The 23584-nt window shown below is 48.6% G+C and overlaps 8 protein-coding genes across 8 annotated transcripts; 4 read left to right on the forward strand and 4 right to left on the reverse strand.

The window, feature by feature from the left end:
- Nucleotides 1-681: 681 nt before the first annotated feature.
- Nucleotides 682-3179, forward strand: GGS25DRAFT_426735 (ferritin-like domain-containing protein). Its single transcript, XM_049258614.1, has one exon. It carries the CDS (start codon nucleotides 1185-1187, stop codon nucleotides 2595-2597), a length of 1413 nt encoding a protein of 470 aa, XP_049114127.1. The 5' UTR covers nucleotides 682-1184; the 3' UTR covers nucleotides 2598-3179.
- On the reverse strand, nucleotides 3180-6131 carry GGS25DRAFT_426732 (WD40 repeat-like protein). Its single transcript, XM_049258613.1, has one exon. It carries the CDS (start codon nucleotides 5913-5915, stop codon nucleotides 3762-3764), a length of 2154 nt encoding a protein of 717 aa, XP_049114128.1. The 5' UTR covers nucleotides 5916-6131; the 3' UTR covers nucleotides 3180-3761.
- Nucleotides 6132-6767: 636 nt separating this feature from the next.
- Nucleotides 6768-9261, reverse strand: GGS25DRAFT_534258 (uncharacterized protein; the record flags this gene model as incomplete). The annotated part of the gene is made up of 2 exons (XM_049265747.1): nucleotides 7073-9261; nucleotides 6768-6971 (listed from the first exon to the last, which is right to left on the reverse strand). Exons 1-2 carry the CDS (start codon nucleotides 8648-8650, stop codon nucleotides 6768-6770), a joined length of 1782 nt encoding a protein of 593 aa, XP_049114129.1. The 5' UTR covers nucleotides 8651-9261.
- Nucleotides 9262-9956: 695 nt separating this feature from the next.
- Nucleotides 9957-10775, reverse strand: GGS25DRAFT_524858 (uncharacterized protein; the record flags this gene model as incomplete). Its single annotated transcript, XM_049264682.1, has 2 exons — nucleotides 9957-10098; nucleotides 10171-10775. The coding sequence occupies 2 exons, from the start codon at nucleotides 10773-10775 to the stop codon at nucleotides 9957-9959; spliced, it is 747 nt and encodes a 248-aa protein (XP_049114130.1).
- A 2017-nt stretch (nucleotides 10776-12792) lies between these two features.
- Nucleotides 12793-14042, forward strand: GGS25DRAFT_426864 (uncharacterized protein). Its single transcript, XM_049258615.1, has 3 exons — nucleotides 12793-13213; nucleotides 13324-13652; nucleotides 13713-14042. Exons 1-3 carry the CDS (start codon nucleotides 13075-13077, stop codon nucleotides 13938-13940), a joined length of 696 nt encoding a protein of 231 aa, XP_049114131.1. The 5' UTR covers nucleotides 12793-13074; the 3' UTR covers nucleotides 13941-14042.
- A 1245-nt stretch (nucleotides 14043-15287) lies between these two features.
- Nucleotides 15288-18419, reverse strand: GGS25DRAFT_504779 (PFU-domain-containing protein). The gene is made up of 3 exons (XM_049262164.1): nucleotides 18058-18419; nucleotides 16502-17996; nucleotides 15288-16434 (listed from the first exon to the last, which is right to left on the reverse strand). The coding sequence occupies exons 1-3, from the start codon at nucleotides 18103-18105 to the stop codon at nucleotides 15635-15637; spliced, it is 2343 nt and encodes a 780-aa protein (XP_049114132.1). The 5' UTR covers nucleotides 18106-18419; the 3' UTR covers nucleotides 15288-15634.
- An 845-nt stretch (nucleotides 18420-19264) lies between these two features.
- GGS25DRAFT_426912 (WD40 repeat-like protein) lies at nucleotides 19265-21117 on the forward strand. Its single transcript, XM_049258616.1, has 4 exons — nucleotides 19265-19803; nucleotides 19875-20010; nucleotides 20085-20743; nucleotides 20798-21117. Exons 1-4 carry the CDS (start codon nucleotides 19674-19676, stop codon nucleotides 20977-20979), a joined length of 1107 nt encoding a protein of 368 aa, XP_049114133.1. The 5' UTR covers nucleotides 19265-19673; the 3' UTR covers nucleotides 20980-21117.
- A 1124-nt stretch (nucleotides 21118-22241) lies between these two features.
- On the forward strand, nucleotides 22242-23396 carry GGS25DRAFT_524863 (uncharacterized protein; the record flags this gene model as incomplete). The annotated part of the gene is made up of 2 exons (XM_049264683.1): nucleotides 22242-22358; nucleotides 22488-23396. 2 exons carry the CDS (start codon nucleotides 22242-22244, stop codon nucleotides 23394-23396), a joined length of 1026 nt encoding a protein of 341 aa, XP_049114134.1.
- Nucleotides 23397-23584: the final 188 nt, after the last annotated feature.

Raw genomic sequence — 23584 nt, forward strand, 5'->3', positions numbered from 1 at the left:
GTACCTAAATTCTAAGTCGGGATAAAGGCACCTACGTATGGCCCTACGACACTGTCACATGTTGTTGCGCCACTTGCTCTATTAGAAAATGAGCATATTAGCATGTAGTATTTTGTCATTGGCTCAACGTTACCGGCACGGCCCCGGTGCATATACTGCAGCCACCTGCCTCGGCCCATTGAAGCATCTCACTGGCTGCATGCAGCTGGACAACGTCACCATTTTCTACACTATCTACCAAAACACGGAGATGAAACAGAATATCGGATCTCTCTAGTCATGCAATAGCAAAGGGAGACGAGGGGGTAGATCCCAACTCAGACTTTGACCACTATGCCGAGCATGCATCTCGAGGTGTCAAAAGAGAATATGCACCGTTGACAGACATGGATATCTAGCAAATCCTATCCATGTGAAAGACCCCAAGTTTGGCAATGCTAGTCACTGACGATTTATTGCAATGTCTTTCGAGCTACGACGGCATATATGGGCCCTCACCTCGCTGTCTAACCCTACCACATGTGAAGTTCTCAACCTCATTCTCCAGGAGTGTTGATGAAAATTAGGTTCTGTTCATATTAGCGCTGAGCTGGGTACCCCTTTCTCGCATATGCAGCTTTAAGTGGGCTGCGTCAGCCAATATGCTGTACTGCCTCGCAGTTTATTCTCTTCATGACGAATATGTCATGCAAGTCTGGGAATACTCTTCCACCCTCTCGACCAAAAGACGAACGGTGAGCGAACTATTGCAGGATTTCCCTCCTCTTCTATGGTGGCAGATGGCGCCAAAGAAGAAGCAAAAAGACAATGTCACTATTCGTGATGTAAAAATTCGACTACGCTTAGATTGCGTAACGCAGCCATCACCACATGTTATGGCTTTCCTCCGCTACAATCCTATTCCTGGCTGATCAAGTCCCCTACGAAAAGCTTCTCCTCGAGCTCCGCGTTGCGTGACTCAGGGTCCAAAAATGACGCTGCCGAGAAGGTGAAGGGGTTGTTCGTGGAGTTGAAAGTGCCTTAAACTCGTCATTGCTCGTTAAGGTACGTGGAGTTTAGGGTGTTTGCGAACTTCCTATATAATCTCCTCATTTCTTTCTCACACCTCTGGAGTTGTCTTTAAATCTTATAGCCAAGCTTACAACAGTGAAACCGTGAGATTGTGAACCAGGGAAGTAGCAATTATGGCTTCTTCGACAATTCTGATAAGCGCCAGCGTTCTGGCACTCATCGTGCCTCATTCTCTTGCTGTTCCATTTGTTTCCGACGCCACAACCACTATTACATCGGCCGCCTCGACGACGGTCCCAGTGGTTTCCCACACGAATGTTACTTCACACGGCCGCTTTACCGGCCCCTTTCCCACTACCATAGGCGCGCTATCGACTACTGTCACGGCCGCTTCTATTGCGGCAAAGCCTCCCGAGCCATTCAAGCTAAGGTATCAAGCGGATGGCAGGCTTCATCAGCCGCAACCTGCGCCGTACACCCCAGGTGGCGGCTTAGGGACTAACGGATCGGAACCGGTCTATCGTGTAATTAGCGATTTTGACTATCAATCTGTGGCGCTGGCCCTTTATCAGGAATGGATTGAACTTGACCTTTTCCAATGGGGACTCTCTCACTTCTCTGTTGATGAATTCGACGCTGCCGGGTTACATGCCGAAGACCGATTCCTTCTTCAGTTTATGGCAGATCAAGAGATTGGTCATGCTACGGCCTTGACCAACATGCTTGGTCCCCAGGCACCAGTCCAGTGCACTTATAACTACCCGGTTTCGACCGTGCGGGAGTTCATCGACTTCAACCAGAAGTTGACTCGATGGGGAGAATCCGGTGTTCTCGGTTTCCTAAACCACTTGGATTCTCGTGAGACGGCCCAGATACTCCTGCAGTCCATCACCACCGAAGCTCGACAGCAGATGATCTTCCGCCAGTTCGACGGGCTTTTCCCCATGCCCGTGTGGTTCGAGATCGGTATCCCGCAATCCTGGGCCTGGACTCTCCTCGCGCCCTACATCTCATCCTGCCGCGCAAACCAGACTCGTCTGATCTGGCAGAACTTTCCTCCCCTACGCATCCTCAACCAACCGAACCCAGCCCGCATCAACGGCTCCCAAGTTTGGAACGAGACGACGAGCGCGTACGCGAACTCTCTCGAGAGCAGCAACATCACCAACGCCGACGCGTGCCTCTACGCCGTCAACGGCATCGACGGCGCCGAGGACTGCGCCCCCGCCATCACCCAGAACCGCACCAACCCGCTCTCGTACCCCGGGCGCCAGGTCTTCCTGCAGTGGGACAACCCCGGCGGCCGCACGGGGCCCAACAACAGCTACGTGACCACCACGTCGGCGGGGACCCCCCGCTTCGCCGCCTTCGTCTCCCAGCTCAACGTCACTTACGCGCCCCTCCGCAACATCCGCGGCAACACCGCCATCGCCATCCAGCCCAACATCTCCACCTACGCCGGCGACCCCGCTATCAACGGCACGATTTTCCTCGCGATCACGGACACGGATCTCTTTGTTACGCCGTTTAATCTCTCGCTTATTAACCCGCATGTTAATGCGCTGGCTATTTACCAAGCTGGTTAAAGAGGGAATGGGGGGTTTGGGGACCTGCTGCTGCTTCCTTGTTGCTGAGGTGGTCAGTTACTTAAGCTAGGGAGGTAGGGGTAGTATGGGATGTTGATGTACCGTATCACATATATACCTAGGTATCCATGGATATGGATATGGGCATGGATAGGGGTGTGGATGTTGATGTTTTTGGGTACCTACGGATATATTATCTATTTGCTACTCGAAACGTGGACTGTGTATGATATGATGTGGTGTGAGGCAGATTACTTAGATACATATCTAGGTAGGTTAGGTATAAACGTATGAAAAAGTTCGTCTACCCTAGGTATCTACTATGTATGCACCTATGTAGCTATTTAGATACCTATATATACCTATGTCATATTAGGTAGGTAGGTAGGTAGATACCCTTTCTAGACCTGGCACACCCATGTATCTACCTATGTAGTACGCTATATGCTGTACATACATACCTACCTACGTACGCACCTCAATGTCATACACAATGTTTGTGATAGGTATTTTTGTCCCATCCTTTCAAAATGTACCTAACCTACTGCAAAATATGCAATTAAGTTACACACCAGGCACATGAGTATCTACCTACCAACATACCTATACCACGCAATCCCCACTACACAATCACGGGAATCAAGTACAAAGCACGTATCATGTATGTAGCAAAAAAAGGGAGACATCAATGGTAGGCATGTAGTACCAACAACGAATAAAGCGCTACTTAGGTAGTAGCTAGGTACTCAATGTAGTGGGTAATATCCATCTCCCACTCATCAACACCCACCTACCTATCAGGTATGTAGGCAGGTACTGAGCCGACCAGACCACCAACTCCCAACTCTTCTTCCTTGAACCAATGTTATTCGTCACGACCACTACATGCTAAATCCAACCACGACCCCAAAGCCAAAGCCAAGCGCAAACCATGGCAAGTGAAAAAAAAATAAAAAATAAGGAAACAGGGTATCTTCCTTTTTCCAAATGCGCCCCCCCATGAACCAGCCGGTATATAAAAGAAAAGGAGAGAAAAAAAAAAGAATTGTTGGTAAATATGTAAGTCGACAATAGGGATCGACACAGCGCTAGTGAGAACTACCGTGGGTGCTTAGGTAGGTAGTCTTACCACACCCACAAGCTATAAATCGTGCAAGGGTGAATTTAAGATGGGGGCACGTTGATCTCGTACCCGATAAGCACCTCCGTAGTTGTCCCTTCCCAGCCTCGATTCCCCGCTGCGGACAACATGAAGCGGCTAGAGGGGTCGATATACAGGCTCGAGATGACGCCGGCACGTGGTGGACCGGGGATGATTAGAAAAGGAGGTGGTGTATGCTTAGTATTGTGGACAGACCGAGTATCGTAGAGTCGAAGAATGTCGTAGGATGCACAAACCAAGTGTCTTCCATTGGCCATGGGCCGAACGCAGCTTACTGGGCCACTGCCACCCGGGAACTTGAAAACTCGTTCTGGGTGCCAACCTACGCGTCCCCCCCTAGCTTTCTGTACGCTAAATTCTTCCACCGTGCCGTTTCTTCGTCCAGCATAGATCCAATTACCGTCCGGGCTCCAGCATACACCCATGCACCAAGGAGGAACACCAGGCCTACTTCCAATACGCGCCACAGGATTCGGCACCCTCCGATCCCAAATTCGTAGAGTCCCATCGATAGAAGCCGAGAGAAAAGTGCTATCCGAAGTTTGCGCCAAGTCATGATGTGTTGGTGGCACCGCACCAAAAAGCATTGATGGAGACTGGGGTGCACCTCCCGAAAATCCCTGCGCTACCGATTGCGAAAGGCCTTCCGGTTGAGTTTGAAACGAGGTGTCAGCCGTAGTTGGGATCGAAAAGTCAGGCAGAGGAAGAGATGAGGGGTCGTGGTTAGGGTCGTTGTCAAAGGAGCTTATAGCATTATCGCCGCCAAAAAGGGTGGAATCAGCTGGAATTGAATCTGGAAGATGTTGGACAGGAGGTGGCGCCTGGCCAGACTCGGGAACAAAGCTCGAACTGGACATACCATAGTCCCCCATGGTTATGTCGGTATCCTGGGCCGAGTCTTGCATCATAGCTCGAGAAAATTCGTTGTCATCATCCCCTCCAAAGGCCCCCATTCCGTCACCATCACCAAACAGATCCGATCCGCCGGTGGGACTACCACCAAAGAGACTATCATGTGTGGGGCTTCCTTGGCCATCAGCCATACCATCTCTCCCTCCAGCTGCCTGTCCTGATACCCCATTGATTCCCACCCCGTTGATGCCATTACTTGGACCTGTATCAAACCCGTCGTCAGCTTCAAGTTTGAAGTCGTCGCCCAATCCTGGATGGGCATTATTGCTGAAGAATGTGTCGCTTAGAATTTCCTCCTCACTGGCTTCTGGAGGGACCGGCACCCCTCCCATCGGCCGTATCTCAATAGCTGATACCTGTCCCCCGGCTCCGTCAAACTGGCGCGAGACCTGCCCCGTGTTTAGATCCCAGTCGAAAATATTCTTGTCCCAGCTCCCGCTGAGCACACTCTTCTCATCGGGGGAAAGGGTTAGCACGCTAACAGCATTGTTATGCTTCTTTAAGCATGTAATACGCTTGCCCTCGTCGTGGCGCACACTTTGGAGGTTGATACCTCCACTCTCGAGACCGGATAGCAGCCATAGGGCCTGGGAGTGGACGGCGAGACTGTAGACAGGGCTAAGAACCAAGTCCTCTTGGCGTACAGCGGGTTGGGGTTCAGCATTCTCCCAATACGACATCAGTACGCCTGCCTTGGTAACCGAGTCAACGAAGGGGTGCCTTTGTGCCACTGTTAAAAGAGTCTTGCCATTGATGGTGGCGGGACCGTCGTATTTCCTGATGTATCCATCACTTCCGCCGGTCATCCAATAGCGTAGATCGGGAGTGATGGCAATGGCGTTGACGCTGGTAGCCATGGGAGCTGCCATGGTCGGAACGATATCGTATGTCGAGGCAGTGAGGACTTCGGGACGGATCCTTGGCTTCCACTTGGGAGTTGCAAGAGGACCTGGAGTAGCCGAGGTTCGAGTAACGGTGGGGTTAGAAACACCATTGGACTGCCGATGATCTGGGGGATCATCATCGTCGTCGTGATCTTGGTCTTGTTCGTCATCTTCCTCGTCCTCGTTCTCATTGTCATTGTCATTGTCGTCTTCGTCGTGGTCGTTGTTTTCGTTCTCATTGTCGTCATCGCCCTCTACATCGCCATCGCCATCGCCGTCACCGTCACCATCCTGAATCATGATATCATCATCACGATCATTATCAGAGCTTGCATTCGAGTCTCTATCAAAGTCATCCATCTTGTTATTTTACCAATGCCGTTACTTTCCCTTTTTTCTAATTTTAATTCTGGAAAAGGGAAAGAGACAATAATAATATTGGGATTCGAAGTGATATGCAGAGAGGAAACCAATGAAGAAGGGGATGCAAAGTGGCCATACGAAATGGGGTGGTCGGCGAGACAAAAGTATATGGGAAAATGTAAGAAACATTGAAGTAACTAAAAAGAACGGAATAATATTGAAGTTTGTAGAGCATTGGACGAAGTATATTACGTAAGGTTAAGCTTCCAGTCTGTGGAACTACAATAGTTTAGCACGGACTACCGGGGTAATACCTAACCTAGTAGCTTCACACCTTCAACTACATGTCCACCTCGTACTAGTACTACTACCTACACCAAATGTCAGTAACTACTCGAGGTACCTATATCATAACACCTTTCATTCTTTTAATACTTGAAGCTTTGATTGATCTCCGAACCACACCTCCTACTGTCGAATAACTGCATATTGGCAAAGATAATAGTATTGCTAAGCACTAGCATAAACAACCATGACAACCATGACAACTATGAAAACTATGACAACCATAAAACACAAGATAACCTGCAGAAGGCCTCATCTTGTAGATCCTACATAGCACTTTTGACATTCGTACCCTTCCTAGCGACGTTCACATCTACCTCAACCTACCTCAGCCCTTACGTGCCTGGCGACGAGGAAGGAGGTTCAGGCAACGGCAAAGAAGCTGGGCCCCAAACTGATGGGTTTTCTGGCCACGAATTGTCTCGCTGGACTCACGTTTTCCACCATTCCGCCGATCGTGGATTACTCCTAAGGAGCGTGGGCATGCCTGGCGTACTTCAAGGTTTAGGATTGCTTATAGCTCCGTCCCTGTTTAGCTGGCTTGGTCTCTGAGGTTTGGGAGCGCTTGTAGTTCCGTCCCTGTTTAGCTGGCTTGGTCTCTGAGGTTTGGGAGCGCTTGTAGTTCCGTCCCTGCTTGGCCGGCTTGGTCTCGGTGGAAAGCTTACAGGCGCAGGCGCAGGCGTAGAAAAGGCATTTCGCGCACTTGGCCTGAATGGTGGGCCAAGAGCAGTTGGCCGCCTTGGTCCTCTCTGCCTTGATCCTTCACCTGCGGGCGCCGGTGAAGATGTATTTTGCGCACTTGGCCTTACTGGTGGGCGCTGAAAAGTTGGATCTCCGGGCACTAGCAAAGGTTTTCTAGGCGTAGGTGAAGAAGGAGGATCCGGCACACTTGCTGGCGGTCCCGACGCTGCCAAAATCTTGTTTCTGAAGTGATCTTTTCGCCACCCTGGTGTTCGTTTATTAGTTGTAGTTTCGGCCGCAGACGAAGAAGTGCCCGTTACGCGTGAAGTTGCTGAAGAATCCGAACTTTGCACCTCACTCATCAGTCGTCGTAATCTCTCCATTCGTTGTTCCATTCGTTGTGCGACTGTATTTCCGGGCGTTGAAGAAGAAGGAGGATCCCGGGAAACCGGTATTGGCTGTACTTCCGGCTTATTTGCGGAGGTTTCTTCACCGTCGATCTTTTTTCTCTTGTTTGGCTTCTCGTCTGTGTCCTGGGGAATCTTCTCACCGTTATCTTTCAGAGCCGCCTGAGCATCATGAGGGCGTCTTCGTTTGTTACCAGTCTGATCTCGTCGCCGTACTCCGCTGGTATCTCCCACGGGGTTTTCACGAGCTGCTTGCAATTTTTGGGGGTTTCTACAAGACACGTCAACAAGTTCGTCGGTCGTTTGGGCGTCCTGCTCATCCTGGGGATTTTCTTCTCTAGCTGGAGGAAAATCTACCTCATACTTGGTGTCTCTAGGCGGTCGCATAAGCACTCCCGCGTCGACCTGGATGCCATTGTCATCTTTAACAGTATTGATTAGCTCAATCGAATGTCGTGCCTGGTAATTCAGTTCCAAAATAGCCTCAGAAATGTTCAAGTTGATCATCTCTGACCGCACAGAGTCTGGGTTAAACCACCCAAGCGTCGGTCGCCAAAAATTGGCCCCAGCATCGGGGGTCCTCGCCACCACATTTACGAGTCGGTCCATCATCTGTTTCGCTGCCGAGTACACCCGAAGGCCGCAACTCCAACTGTCGGTTTGATAGGGCACCCATATCTTACGTCGATAATTTTGTGCAAACACAAAGCCGTACACCTCGAATATTCTCTCCAACCTGGCAAAGATTATACCAGAGCTCTGACTTGCATCAGGCTGAAGACTATAAGAGTCGCACAGGCCAACTTGAACGATGCTGGTCCATTTTCTATTTCTCCGCTGTATCCTACTCGCCGGAGACTCTATCTGACCACCGGGATTTACGTCCCTCTTTAGTATGACTAACAATATCCAATGTCTGTCTTCCCAATTGATTGGCCATAAAGAGATTTCGTTATTACTAAAGGCTGCAAAGAAGGATTTATAACTGGCAGCAAGTGCGCTTCTGTAATTATCGCTCTCATGGGTTGTGAATAGTCCTGCGATAGAAGTACTTCCTAGGTGAACCCTCTGCTGAACCTTTTCTGGGAGTCCACGGTGGTAGCCTGCCAGGGCCCTTTCAATAACATCGCCGCTCAACAACTCGTTGTGGCGAAGTTGTAGGTTGGTCAGCCCTCTGATATTGGGCAAATCCTGATCGGTCGGCCCTTGATATGAATCCAGATGCACAAAACGGCATGCATCATCTTCTGTCCCGTGCTTAGGCGCGCAAAGGATCTTCCCAGTCACATGATCCGACATGCTTCCTGGTGTTTACAACCGAATAACAATGACTATGAGGCAACAATTTTGCGATATGTGCCAAGCTTCTTTCGTTACGAAATATTGTACGTTCCGAATAGTTGGTTTTGCGGAGGTACATATGTGGTTGAATATTCCAACATATTGAGCTAGCAACTATATACGCATAGCTTGGCCAATATAGAGAGTGGTCTCTACAAAGGAGAGAATGATTGCCTGATCATCATCAAACATGCCATTGTACGTGTCGTTTAGGCTGCTCGAATCTTGTTGTCCCATAAGAAAGGCGCGTGGTGATACTCACAGGACACACGCTGGCCTGTACCGTTCCAAGTCAAATATCTCAGCAAGCGCCATAGGCAATCGACTCTCGTGGAATATCGACTGTTTCGACTTTAATATGCGATGCTTAGTTCTTTTTCCGTGGACAAAGCAACTGTGGCTGATCTCGAATATTAGAGAAGCTGATGCGTACCTGCCTAGTAGGGGATGAGGGATGATAATCGTTCAAGTCCTGGGGACGCTGAAATGAGACATGGCATATCTTACTAACTGTTAGGCATCTACCTAGTAGGCAATTATCTTGGTGCCTAGGTAGTCTCAAGACGAAGATCATTTGGTTTTCCAGAGGTATCTCTATGTCCTAGTATCTTCCTCGAGAAACGAGTACCAGGTCTATAGCTTGTCCAGGTGATGTTGCAGGTGCCATTAACTCCACTAGGCCTGCCCTAGATATTGGCACAGCGCCATAGTAGTCTGGAATAAACCAAGCTTTCTTCCATGCTTCTTCCTTCCTTTTGGTTGCAGTTCACCCTGCAACACTTGATATGGTTTTGTCTATGTTGGCGACTATCCAAAGGTCTACCCATTGCCCAATACGGGCCTGAAGAGTTTCGCAGACATGATTGATTTCCAAAGAGGAGGCTTTCTAGTTGAAATATAGGCATAAATGTGCGACTTCGCGGCTGAAGTTTCGCAATCAATGCCTGTACTTCGCAAGGCAACATATTATAGGGGACTCAAAAGATAGATATACTTCCATACCGGTAATATCCCCGTATATCTCATAGTAACCCAAGCGTTCAGAGAAACACTCTAGTTGCGCTGCGCATGTCTAGGCTCGAGCAGTAAGTATACTTCTGGAATCGAGGCTGAAGTATCAAGACACTGGTTAAGAGCCCCTTGGTGTTTGATAACAAATTCGTAGCTGTTCATGGCGGCTTAAGCCCGTGGGGGGGGGTTGTAGATACGATGTCGACTATCGCCTACCAACACGGTCCCATATATTGTAATACTTTAGAATCGCTCATGGCTCGTCTTGTCGCCCCCAATAAATCACTGTGCTGGAGAATGTGCTGTAGCCCGTGTCCTCTGGAAACGTAACTTTATCACTCTGCTTATCGAGCTCTGTCATAGCGGCCCAATCCTTGGAAAAGTCGTGGTGGAATCTATTCCCCACGTCAGCTAGGATGCGCGCTTCTAGCCAGAGAGTCTCATCGCGACGGAACTTCTGTACTTACTCTTCCCAGACATCAAGAGGAGTGCCTACGAACACGGCGGGTAGGTGTTTGGCGATGGCCTGCACATATATACTTTTATACAGGTGGACTCCAAAGACAAGAGTCGACGGAGTCACCCGGTCGAAAGCTTCCGGTGACTCGACAACTTCGTGACCCAAGCTCTGGATAAAGCTCTTGTCTGATGAGTTGAAGACGGGCTCCTGGAAGAGACAGGGGATTTTGTGGGGACTACTGCGTTGCAGTTGCTCGACCATGCAGAGGAATGCGGCGAGTTGTACGTGTGATTTTCGTTTACTGTCCCAGGAGTCGTTTTCAGGATCAAAGGACCCTAGGCCCAAGCAGATGGCATTGGAGATACTACACCGGGATGATGCACGAGACGCAACGATTTCCTGCAGCTGGCGACAGCTGGAAGACGCCTCCCACTGAGCTGCTATGCGCTGGTGCTCTTTCTCAATATCGGAGGCTGATAGGGATGATGATGATGGGGGATTTGGTCTTGAGAAGTTGTCATGGGAGGAATAAGATATGGCGGTCTTTGGATTGCGGCGTCCTTTACGGGGGACTGTTATCCATTCTTCTCTCTTCTCGGTTGTTGAGGCCATAACTGACTTATAAAAGAGAATAGGTAAAGGCAAAGCCTGGGGGCTTGTCGGCGGGAATAATACTATTGGATGGCTTTATGCACGGTGCGGTGATGTGAAGAGAGAGATGTACTACTATGTAGTAGTTAGTATGTAGGCACTTAAGGGATTGTACAGTTTTAGAAAGAAGGAGGATGCTTTGACACTGTATCACTTACATAATAATAGTGATTTACACGTGACGTAGAGTTGATCGTTAGTTACATATTTACCTTAAGTGCTTAGTTACTACTAGTACAGTAAACCTTGGCCATAACGATATGGAAAAAACACCACCCTTAATTCGTTATAGAGAGATATCGTTATGTAGAAATGGACCCACTGTCATGGTCCGTGTAATGCCGTTGTACCTTTACTGCCATTTTATTGGAAAAGGTACTTACTATTTTATGAAAAATATTGTACAATAGATATTATGCAGTAAGCCAATTTTTCGGCGATTAGATATCGTGGCGGTGATTAGATTTACCTGAAAAAAGGGCAGTCCAATTGGCTACCAAACGCAAAATTCCACTTATTCCACCAAAATTTTATCAAAATAAACGGTTTTTTACACATGGTCCATAACGATCTTGGTGGTGGCGGTCAAAAAATTAACGATATATCGCTAAGGTTAAAATATCGTTATTTCCCATACAAAATTGCAATGTTCCCAAAATTATATCGTTATACAAAAATATCGTTGTCTACCGAATCGTTATGGCCAAGGTTTACTGTAGTAGGTGGGTAGTCATCCTCTGTAAATGCATCCCTCAAGTTCAATGTTCTCTCTTCTCCATTTCAATTCTCTTCGTGTCTTTTTGTCGGTGCGCCTTGATGCTACTCTAGCCGCCCGGCGCAATCCCATCTGCATGGGATAGCGATAATACATGATGTCTTTTCCGACCACATAATCCCGATCCCGTCACGCCATGCGGTTTCAAGGGTAATGTGGTTGGATTTGGAATTGAATGAAATAACCCATTGGAAAATGCCCGAAAGTGCCGACACTCCCCTTCAACTGGGTGCGCTGTCATCATTTATTATTTTCACCTTGTAATAAGGCTGGGGAATGATAAAACATGTAAAGGTCGGTCTAGGCTGTTGTTATTGGAATATAGGATTTCCAAGGTACAGTAACTAACAGCGTGTTGAGAGCCTTGAGGGTTTCCAGTCACACCACTACATGCGCCACTATCCCAAAATGCCCTCTACTACATTCATGCTGGCAGTGCTTACCAGCTTCAATGTTGGTAGTACATGCAAGCAGATAGTAGGTATCCGGATGTCAGATACAAGTCCTATGTATCAACAGTAATAATTAACTGGCCTCTTGCCTTAGGAGATATTGAAATGGGGGCTTTTTCTCGGGCGCTTATACCAGCCATTATTACTGGCTATTCTCTGTCAATGACCCTGCTTGACCCCTGTCTTGCCCAGTGCCGGCGCAGTTTCTTGTCACCAACCGCGCTCTTCGGAGGGTCACCTAGCCCCCATGCCCTTGTACTCCCGCAACCCTTCATCCCCTGCTGTCGATCGATGCCATTGGTTGCTCTCCGACAAATCATATTCGGACCTTGCATTGGGATGAGCGACTCGCTGCGTGCCCTCAACCGTCTCCCATTGGTTCTGTCCGATCGGTTAACCAGGGACATGTTCGTCGGCTGCACGTCGTGCACATCTTCCCGCCATTCTTACTGGCCCGCCTCGTCCTAAAATGGCGCCCATCTCTTAATTACCCTTGACCTCTTAAGGCGGGGAGCCAGATGTATTGGTCGTGCCATGCGGGTGCGTCGAGGGAGAAGGTTGACAGGTAGGTCTGGCCGTTTATTACTCTCCTCTGTCACTGATAATTGAATCCTTCTGCTCTATACCTATTTTTCAATCTTTTTATTCTCTCCTCAACCTCTTCGATCATCAAAAAATACAATTATACGGGTAAACGATATACCATACACGATATTATAGTAAGACAGCATCGAACAGCTGTTGATAGTATCGTATCGTACACACATCGACACCAAAGTTAAGGCTGAGCGAGTTTGTGCCCACGAACGGTAAATACTAGCAGTGGCATAGAAGTGAGCGGCATATATCGACAGAACAATTTGGACGATTACTATCACAAGTTTTATCTTGTCTTGCGTATACTTGCATGCAGCCGGGGCTGCTAAAAGGCTCTGGACCTGTAATCTGAAGTATTAGTCGCTGTGCGACAAGAGAATTCTGCATACAATCCTCTACAAAGTGGCTTATATCGAGCAAACCCGACAACATCACGATGTTATCCTCAATATTACTAGCCGTCATCACTTCGACACTAGCAGCAGCCCATACAATCATCACATATCCAGGATGGCGAGGAGACAATCTCATCACAAACAGCACATGGCCGTACGGCATGCAATGGACTTATCCATGTGAGTAAATTTTGCTTGCTTAATTATTACTCGTTCACAACTTCTTCAATCCACATCATCATCGCAATCCAATCCATTATAGACTGGACTGACTGACACCGACATCGTAGGCGGCGGCATACAATTAACAACAAACAGGTCGTACTGGCCGACCACTGGTGGCGCTGTCGCATTCCAGCCAGGTTGGTTCCAGGGACACCAAACGGCGTTCCTCTACATTAATCTTGGCTTCGGTACCACAGGGCCGGACGGAGGCCCTGAAAACATGTCCTTCCCCATGATTGCGCCGTTCCAGATCCTCGGCCCCTCGAAGGGACCGTACCCAGGGACGATGTGCCTGCCACAGGTGCCCCTGCCGTCAAACATGAGCTTCAACGCCGGCGATAACGCGACGATACAAGTCGTTGAGATCGCACAACATGGCGCAGCCTTATTCTCGGTGAGTTCAGCCTTCTTACAAACCAAGAAGCAAAGAAACTGACCAATTACTCCTATCCAGTGCGCCGACATAACCTTCGCTGAGCCCGGCGACGAGAGAATCGCCAAAGTCAACGAGTCCAACTGCTTCAACAGCACCGACATCGGATTCGCCGAGATCTACACCGTCACCACCAAGGAAATCGGCGACGCCGCCAACATACCCACCAGCGCCGCCACCTTATGGTCTGCCTGGAGCTGGCTCGGCTATCTGCCCGTCATCGCCTGCTCGTTGTGGTTCTCGATATGAGCTCACTCGATTTGATGGATTTTCCCGTCTCTCCTACTCACCTACTCACGACGACGACGATGATAGGGATGGACGAAGACTCGAAGACTAGGAACGAAGCGAAAGAAACCCCCCCTTTTATTTTATTATTTTTATTTTAATAGACACCCCACGCCCCCTTTTTACTGTATCTTTATATATACCTGCTGAACCTATCTATCTATCTATCTATCCATATACCAAATTTTGGCATCGCGGGCTGGCGTATAGGGACGGGCGGACGGGCGGTGGTATGGATGATTGGGTTTTTTTTCTTTGTTAGCTAAGCTACTTACTCTACGTTTTTTTTTTCGTGAAAAGAGTGGAAAGAGAATGAGATGATGAGAGGAAAGAGGATGAATGGAAGAGAGGAAGGAAATGAATAAGTGATGGAAATCGAGTCGAGACCAGGACCGCTTTAGCAGGATACAGCTGTCTAGATACCTACACGGGGTGCCTATGAATTGATTTGATACCATCTATGCATTTGCTGTGTTTTTTTCTAGTGCGTAGGTATCCAGGCGTGATACAGACTGAATCGGGTTTATGTGAAAGACACCGATATAATACCTAGTAGTCATACAACATACAGTGAGTGTGACCTAGGCTAATCTCCCAATACCTAGTATGTATTGTACCATCACAACGCAAGCCGACAAACCCATTTAGGTATTTCTCCAGTCCTCAGAACTTCAACATACATACCTACCCACCTACCTACCTCCCTACTTCCACGACCCCCTATCTAGGTAGGTACGTGGCCAACCAAGTATACATACCTACATATGTACCTACCATACATACCTCTGCCGAGCCACCCGAGCAAGCGCCAGTGGACCACCCCCCACCCCCCGCTCCCCCTTTTCCTTTTTTTTCTCTTACCTCTTACCTGCCTAGGTTACCTATGTAGGTAAGTCTCTGGTAACGCATCGCGTAAGAGCAGACGCCCGATGGCAAGTCTTGCTTTGCCATGCCTTGCCTTGCCGTGCCGAAGTGTCATCATCTATCTATCTATCTACCTATGTGGTACCTATGTCTAGCTATCCCCGATTACCTACTTCGCTTCGGTCGGTTTCGGTCTGTGGTTTGGGGGGTATCTAGAGCTGGGTAGGTAGGTAGGTAGGTAAGTTAGGTACCTACTGAAGAAACGGATATATGACGGGATCCGACCCGGCTGGGGTATGATGTATGGAAGGGAGAAAGAAAATATCATGGTTACCTAGGTAGGTAAGGGTAGTTACATATATTGGTGAAGAGGGTAGGTAGGTAGGTAGGCAAATACTTCACACAATTCGATGTGATATGATGCAATTCTAGCCAACATGATACACGGGACAGATACAGTAGATATTCTACGATAGAGCATTGGGATATAGGAAGATCAACTACCTAGCCTATCTATGTATTTACAGCATGCATTTCTCTAGTATTCATATCATATACACAGAACAAGTCAATCCGCCTGCCATATCATATCGTGGAGTAGGTAGTATCTTTCTTTTGTTATGCGTTTCTCCCTCGTTGAATAAAACTACCCGCCAAGGAACTGTCGGCCTAATATTGGGCTACTATATTCTATGGTTGCGGCACGAATGCCTTTCGAGGGAGGAATGATGTACTGTATGGCTAAGCCCATGCGCAGCCTTAAACTAACGCAACGGACTATCAACGGGTGATCAACCCAGCAATGCCAAACATTCATCAGCGATATCCTTCACTCGCGCATCCGTGGCGCGATCTTTGCTCAGGGATATGGGCGAAGACAGGCTTCGTGCCTCGGGGGCTGTTTTTCCAATCACGGTGATGAGAGTCCCCGCTGCGACAAGAGCCCTGAACACAACCTCTGCCTCCGTCTGTTTCTGTAAAATCCGGGCAAGCGCCGTCAGTAGCCGAACCTGTACGCTAGATGATATGCTCCCGGGCTCTCTCGATGCCAAAACCGCGAGGTTCACCATGGCTGTTGTCACGGCAATTAATAAGTTGCGGTTAAAGGGGCCAATTGCAGTTTGACCACCAATTCCTAACACTCGCTCGAAAAATGCCACTGCCCGTTGTCCTTCCAAATGTTGGGCAAGTAGCTTTCGACCCTCGCTTGATTTGAAAAGGTTCGCGATCGTACGGGCAGCCATCATAGCACAATTCTCGTTAGGCTGGGCACCGGCTGGGATATCGTCGAGCGCGGCAGAGACAGCTATCTGCACTGGACTACCCCAGTCTGGCGACTTAAACTTGGCGGCAATGGGCGATGGCGCAACGCACCGCAGTACGTCAAGAGGTGCTAGCCGGTCTGAGTAATCCCACTGTGTACACATCATGGAAATCAGTTTGATAGCGCTTTCGTCAATAATCGGCTGGCCTGCTTCTAATCGCTGTCGCACAACGGCTAATACTTCTTGAGCGGGTGGGTTTAGGGAATGGTCTTTGCGTCCCGCTGCTACAAGGGCAGAATTGACACTGAGTATCTTTTTGAAGACAGCTAGTTCATCAGGGAGTTAGACATGAAGCGCCGAGGTTACGACGAAAACATTCGGATGACAACTTACGTTCGTATTTGGCAGCTGTAATCTCAAGATACTCGCGTTGCGGTATAGTTTTAGCCTTAGAAGAGTCATTACCATCCCCTGGTCGATATCGCGATTCAGTGCCATAGGGGTCAGGGGCCCCAGAATCCCCAGAAGTCTGCCCAATAGTAGCGCCTTGGGTATTGGTTACGATAAATTGTGCAACCTGATCTAGGAAGTTCTGTGAAAGCTCATTGTCGTCGATAAATTTCTGGGCTCTTGCGTAAGGATTTTCTGATAGGTTAAAGGGTAACTTAAGCGAAGGTTGTCCCTCTTCGATGGCAACGTCGAAGACATAGTCATATGATTCTCCGTTGTACTCTACCTTGCGCCCGCTGCTACCAACCGCATCGACAACGGTGCCAACGTTGATCCACTGCTGTTGACCCATCGACCATTGGTGGGCCGTGACAGAGCCGTTCTCCTCTCTTATCATTTGTACCTGGCCCTCCTTGGTGCCAGACTTATTCTTCAGAAAGTCGGGCCCTGGAAGCTTCTCTTTGTTGACTCCGCCGACTTGTTGCTGTGGTATTGCAGACGACTTCACAGATTCGTTGAAGTGTGCAAGGGTATCCGGGCTAGCTAGACGCTCCGGACTGCGAGAGAAAATACGAACAATACCGTCGCTCGCTCCCGTTACAATATCCCCATTTTCAGGACACGCAGATACGGACCAAACAGATATGGCAGGGTGAGTGATTGTCTGAACGCATTCAAAGTCTCTCCATACGCGCACCGTTCGATCTTCTCCGGAACTTACAAGCTCCCCCGACGGCAGTGTTGCAAGAGAATAAATGAAGCTCTCGTGGCCGTGGAGCTCACCAACCTGTTGGCCACTTAGCTTCCAGAGACGGATGACCCCGTCGTTGCTGGCGCTGGCAAAGTCAGCGCCGCTCGGGTGACCCTTCGGAACTTGACATAGAGCGCGTATGACGTCAGAGGTATATATGGTAGATCGAGGTGCGACCTGGGCGGCGGTGACTGTTCGGAGATCGTAGATGCGGATGTTTTTGTCGGCAGAAGCGGTCACGATGGTTGTAGCGTCTAGTGGGAGAACATCCCATACTGCCTCATCGTTGCCAGTGAGAATAGCTTCCGTCTCCCATTTGCGTAAACTCCATACTCTCGCAGTCTTATCCCAACTGGCGGATACGATATACTGGCCGCCGGGGACAACGGCCAAGGCGCAAACGTTTCGGGCATGACCGATTAATAGGCGTTCGGCATTGTCTGATGGCGTTGCGCTAGCGTTCCTGACATCGATAATAGTGTCCGAGCCAGCTGAGACGACTAGGCCATCTGGGTATTCGGAAGAGGGTGGGAGATAGGTTAGACTATTGTAGAACTCGGATCCCTGGGTAGCGACAGAAGATTCAAAAGCTGGAGGAGAGGACGAGATTCGTTTCCATGTGCGAACGGTGCAGTCTCGGGCGGCGGAGAAGATTATATCTGGAGAAGGATAGCAGACATGTCGAACCTAAAGGAAACCGGTCAGATTAGTGTGAGAAAGCGAAAAGGCATTAGGCAATAGGGCATACATCGGCAGTATGACCGTCAAGCTGTGCAGACAGCTTGAAGTCGGCCATATTGTAACTACTAGGTGAATATGTGCAAGCTGAGGTAGCTACTAAATAAATAGCAGGTATGATTTTCTTTTTGGTGGGATGGTGGGATGTTCAATGATGGTTAAAAAAAGGATCAATAACGTCGAAGCGGATTTGCCAAAACTGCAGGTGTCTTGTAGGTACCAGGTAGTTAACTATTGTCTACGTACATAGTACTGGGTAGGTAGTAGTACGTGCTACAAAGATAGTAAGTACTAACGTGTACCTTGACTCTTTTACCTCAGGCTGCTTGTTTTTTTTTCTGATCTCACTGAGTGTTATGTATGGAAAGAAACAGAAGCATAGTGAATATTACATGTATATACAGTATGTGTATTGATAATCAATGTGTACCTGGGGTATCTACATAGTCGTAACCACCTAACAAATTCAACGTTGAACTTACATGTATTTAATATTTGTCCTACGTACATGTACATATAGTACATACTGTATGTAGTAGGCAGGTATGTACTTCCAAACTTCCAAGTTTAGGTTCAATCGGTACTTGTACCTTCCCGTCGCAGCTCCAATGGCAATTGAAGGTGGGGGAGTTCAAATGTTTCTTCTCTTTTATTAATGAAGGGAAAGGTGCGGGGCTGAGCCGAGCTGAGCTTACCTAACCTTACCTGTCCTGAAGCAACCCTGACAGCTGCTAGGCTGCTGGGTAATAGGCTAACAGTGGATACGTACAGTGTCCGTACTATGTCCAGTGACTCGTCGCATCGATAAGGCTTTGAATTGAATAATTAATTAATTGATTCAATGTTCTCTCACATGTATGAAGGATCCTAGAAACTTTAGAACTTTGAAAGAACTTACATTTACGCACAACCTTTTTTCCCATTCCCCATTCCTCTTCCTCCTTGACTTCTCAACCTTGTAACCCCCTTTTTTCTTCTTTTACTCTTCCTCTCTCGTCTCTCATCTCGTCTCATCTCGTCTCTTATCCATTGTCTCTCATTCTTCAATTGGGACCTGTCACGTCGTCGCGCTTGTTCCTTGGACTCTACATGTAATATACCTACCTACCTACCTTGCCTACCTATCTCATTTTCACTTTGGACATTGTTGCAACCTCCAACGTATTAACGACGTATCACCACTTGGCGCCTAACGAACCCTTTTGTCTTGCGCTGATTATTAATGAAGACGATTCTTCAAACGCCTCCCTTTTGCGATTCCAAAACTCACGACGCTTTTACGACTTGACGCGACTATCTGTCTCACTCCTTCTTTGACCTCTACCTCTTCAACTAAATAGACTGGACTGCTTGTTCCTCACTTCTGCGCTCGTATTTTTGTCCGCTACGTTTTGCCAACCTTAGTCTCCGACACTTTTCCACCGATAGCAATAATATTTCCTGCTTCGCGTCTTCGACAACCCATTCCATTCCTCACACAAAACGCCCACGAGCTGGTGCGGTAGTACATTTGTGATAAGGTCTACTTGACCTATCATCCTCTAAAAGCTTCCGTGTCCAACTCACGACTCGAATTTCACCAAATACCTTACAACTACATACATACTCCTCTTTGCAGCTCTTGACATGGCTACCGCCGAAGTTCCGCGACAATATGTCCCCCTAACCTGCCACGGCCATTCCCGTCCCGTTCCACACATTAGCTTCTCCCCCCTGGAGAAAGATGGGTCTTATTATTTGATATCAGCCTGCAAGGGTGCGTATACACTCTCATATAAACTGAATTTGTCTGTTTGCGACACGTGCTAAACTTCAATGGCATTATAGATGGAAATCCTATGCTTCGTGATGGCCAGACTGGAGATTGGATCGGCACCTTCATAGGCCACAAAGGCGCTGTCTGGCAGGCCAGACTCAGCCCAGATGCATCTACCGCTGCTACTGCGTCCGCAGACTTCACCGCGTGAGTCCTGTCTTTTCGAGTTTTAACATGATTTTGACCATAAGTTTTGGGCAACGACTAATATTGGAAGACAGTAAAATCTGGGACACGCATTCCGGAGAGCTTCTATTCACTCTCCAGCACGATCATATAGTTCGCGCTGTAGTGTATGCGCCAGACAACTCCGACCTTATTGCCACCGGTGGAATGGAAAAGAAACTCCGCATATTCGATCTTGCCGAAATGAAGCCTAAATCAAACGCCGAGTCTACTACAAATGGAAATAATGCCGAGTCTGTCATTGTTCCAAGCACGATACCTGCCTCGTCGGGCTTTGAGATTGGAGCCGGCGTTCACACTGCTTCTATCAAGTTCGTAGTTTGGACTAAGGATCCAAGAATCTTGATCACCGCCTCGGACAACACTCTACGTTGGTTCGACGTGCCCACAAAAAGTGTTGTGAAGCAGGAAGTTCTGGACGGAGAGATTGGATCCTGCGAATTTTGTGCCCTCGCTCAGGAACATACTTCCAAGGGAGATGTCGGCGGAGGGCTCCCAGTTTTGGCGGTGGCTGCTGGGAAGTCCATATACTTCTGGGGTGGTCTTCGTGCCATGGACGAGTTGAAGCGCACAAAAATGAGCTACAAAGTAGCTAGTGTCGCCGTTGATCCTAAGGGTAGAAAGATTATTGTCGGTGAGGACATCCCGGCTACATGGGCTAGAGTGTATCGATGGGACGACGATACAGAGATAGGTTAGTTGAATTCTTTGTCAAATGCCTTCATATGATGCTAATCATTTCGAGCAGACATTCACAAAGGGCACCATGGACCAGTGTGGTCTGTGGCTTTCTCGCCTGACGGCAAATTATATGCCACCGGTTCTGAAGACGGAACCATAAAAATGTGGAAAAATTGTGAGGGCTTTTATGGTCTCTGGCGCGGAGGGGCAAACGGAGCCGCAGAGAAGAATTCTGAGGACGTCTCGTAAACTCAATCGACTTGAGCTGCAATAGTGCGGCCATGTTGATAAAATTTTACATCCAAGCTTTCACGGGACGGGCTACGTATAGCCAAGCTACCTAACGCTGAAAAGAAATAATAAAATTACGTGCTGGAACGGCCGAATCTCAAAGTCGTCAGGGCCTCATCGGCTCTAGATCATGGTTGGGGCGGAAGCAGGTTATTGCATTTTGGGTCACGGCTAGATAAATCCCATACAAATGATGTTTTTTAGTCCTCTCTAGGTGGCATTGGGGTATAGAACTACACTATTCTCATGATGTTAGCATAATTATGTGATGAGACCATTTGAGGTCGAAGAGAGGTACTCATAATATAAAAACTGTCTTCCCGAGTATATTTTATGATTTCAAAATTGTAAAGGGCGAACATGGGCTTGCCAGCACTTTGGCCTTAAATGATTATAAACGACAGATCACAAATAGGGGCAATTCATGCGGACAGTGGTAAGAGGGAAGGTAAGAGTTGGTAGCATTCATCCACTATAAACATATGCGTAAGCAAGTAAGTCATGCCCTAATATTAGTTGTAGGAAAGCTTGTCTATTGGGAGTAAACTATGTGTTGTCACCAGTTTCGAGTAGTGAAGAGCCTGACCCCAAGTCTGAGATTTAAGCCCTGTATTAGGCGCTACTTACACGAAAGTCAAGTTGACGACTATCAACAGTGTGTCGTGCTACATATATGTAGTTATATAAATATACAAGCATTCCTAAGGTATGATGTAGGCATTTCTAGATATGGATGCGAGCGAGTAGATGCGAGCGAGTATACACAGTATATGCTCAGGCACCTATCCGCATATTCACCATAGTTCCTGCCACTGTCTCCCCATCTTTGATGGCGTCCACGAGGAATCCGCTCGGTAACTGGCTCCTATCATGCCTGAAATCTTAGGTTCCCACCGAGCGAGTTACATACGTACATAGTATGTGCCTATAGTTCTAGTATTCAGGCACTTGGCACTTAGTTCCCAGTCAAGGTATGGGGTTGAAAATTTTCTTCTGAAGAACATCAGACGATACCCTAAGGCACCCTTCCACCTTCACCCACCATGGCGGACAATATTTAAACTGTCTCCTGCTCCTGTCACATCCTTTCGTTTCTTTCCTTACAACAACCGCAATAAAAGATCTGCCAGCACTGAGGCAACGTTAGCCAGTGCTCAACATTGTCTAGAGCAACGCCCTTGCACGTTGTAACCAAGAAGAGTCGACAGCATCAAAGCACGATGGCTCAGCAACCTTACCGACAGCATGGAGGCGGCAATGTTCCAATCAACGCTGCCATCGGCAATCCCGCCATGCCAAACGTGAACTACGGTCCGCCTCCCGCGTACCCAATGAATGTAAGTTTCTGAATTCAATTAGTTACGTTCATCTTTCAATTCTTTTCTCTTTCATTCTTACGTTCTCGTTTCTTTCTTTCTTTATAATCACGTGTAAAAAAATCGAAACACGATGCTAATCGATAATAGGAGCCCGCACAGGGAGGGTACCAGCAGGTAGCAGGCCAGCATCGACACAATGCTAACGCTGTGCGCCAAGCTGCTGCTGCTGCTGCTGCTGCTCCTGCTCCAGCTGCTGCTCCAGCTGCTGCTCCAGCTGCTCCTGCTGCTCAGCAGCATCGACTACAGATACAGTTGCCCGGTATGGCAGCTTCGAGGAACGGGTTCCGGGTTCAGTATGATGCCCGGATTGGAGATCGGGATCAGCAGGCCCCCGCCGACCTTCATCAGAATAACCAGCAGGCCCAGCAGGGCCAGTTGCCTCAGTTGCCTCAGTTGCTTCTGCAGCATGAGCATAACCATATGCACCACCACCATCATCATCATTTTCATACCCATGATCATAATCATACCCATGAGAATGATGATAATGATGATGAGGATGATGATGATGCCCATGACCAAGACCATCAGCCAGCGGCGGCGGCGGCAGTACCAGTCGCCCCAGTCGCCCCAGTCGCCCAAGCCGGGCCAGCCATCCCAGCCGCCCAAGCCGGGCCAGCCATCCCAGCCGCCCAAGCCGGGCCAGCCATCCCAGTCGCTCAAGCCGTTCCACTCGCTCTAGCCCTCCTAGTAAGATCTGCGGCACTGCATATAGCAGCCCGCAATCCCCAGGCGCTCAACAACAACAACAATGAGCATGTCACCGAACTAGAGAACCGTGTCCGAGAGCTGGATGCTCGTGTTCGATCCCGCGAGCAGCGTCCGCGCGTCCGACGCCGCCGCCGCCACCACCCACGGGTGATGCGAAGAGTCTTTCGGCTTGGACGAGGACCGCAGAGAGAGCTGCGTGGACAGCGCGAGGAGCAGCAAGAGGAGCAGCAAGAGGGACAGAACGAGGGACAGCACGAGGGACAGCACGAGGGTCGGGGAGAGTAGAAGAGGAGGTTTGAGAAATAATAATGAAGAGGCCGAGGAGGAGAATCTGCTGGGAGCCAAGCTACCTACCTACGTAAGGTTGGCGACCAGCGAGTGATTGCTCACCTGCTTCTTTGCTTTGTTTCTCGTTTCCTTGAGGTGGTAAAATCGGAAGGTCTATACTTCGTACATGGCCAGATCTCATCTGT

This window comes from Hypoxylon fragiforme (assembly GCF_022984875.1).
Source record: "Hypoxylon fragiforme strain CBS 206.31 chromosome Unknown GGS25scaffold_8, whole genome shotgun sequence".
Classification (NCBI taxonomy): Eukaryota; Fungi; Ascomycota; class Sordariomycetes; order Xylariales; family Hypoxylaceae; genus Hypoxylon; species Hypoxylon fragiforme.

What these genes read in the sequence shown, in the direction of transcription:
- GGS25DRAFT_426735 (XM_049258614.1), top strand. Translation starts at nt 1,185, where the DNA reads ATGGCTTCTTCGACAATTCTGATAAGCGCCAGCGTTCTGGCACTCATC.
- GGS25DRAFT_426732 (XM_049258613.1), bottom strand. Translation starts at nt 5,915, where the DNA reads ATGGATGACTTTGATAGAGACTCGAATGCAAGCTCTGATAATGATCGT.
- GGS25DRAFT_426864 (XM_049258615.1), top strand. Translation starts at nt 13,075, where the DNA reads ATGTTATCCTCAATATTACTAGCCGTCATCACTTCGACACTAGCAGCA. An exon ending in CATGCAATGGACTTATCCAT is followed by an intron (nt 13,214 to 13,323) that starts GTGAGTAAATTT and finishes CCGACATCGTAG; the next exon opens with GCGGCGGCATACAATTAACA. An exon ending in ATGGCGCAGCCTTATTCTCG is followed by an intron (nt 13,653 to 13,712) that starts GTGAGTTCAGCC and finishes ACTCCTATCCAG; the next exon opens with TGCGCCGACATAACCTTCGC.
- GGS25DRAFT_504779 (XM_049262164.1), bottom strand. Translation starts at nt 18,105, where the DNA reads ATGGCCGACTTCAAGCTGTCTGCACAGCTTGACGGTCATACTGCCGAT. An exon ending in TTGACGGTCATACTGCCGAT is followed by an intron (nt 17,997 to 18,057) that starts GTATGCCCTATT and finishes GGTTTCCTTTAG; the next exon opens with GTTCGACATGTCTGCTATCC. An exon ending in TACAGCTGCCAAATACGAAC is followed by an intron (nt 16,435 to 16,501) that starts GTAAGTTGTCAT and finishes CTGATGAACTAG; the next exon opens with CTGTCTTCAAAAAGATACTC.
- GGS25DRAFT_426912 (XM_049258616.1), top strand. Translation starts at nt 19,674, where the DNA reads ATGGCTACCGCCGAAGTTCCGCGACAATATGTCCCCCTAACCTGCCAC. An exon ending in GCGTCCGCAGACTTCACCGC is followed by an intron (nt 20,011 to 20,084) that starts GTGAGTCCTGTC and finishes ATTGGAAGACAG; the next exon opens with TAAAATCTGGGACACGCATT. An exon ending in GGACGACGATACAGAGATAG is followed by an intron (nt 20,744 to 20,797) that starts GTTAGTTGAATT and finishes CATTTCGAGCAG; the next exon opens with ACATTCACAAAGGGCACCAT.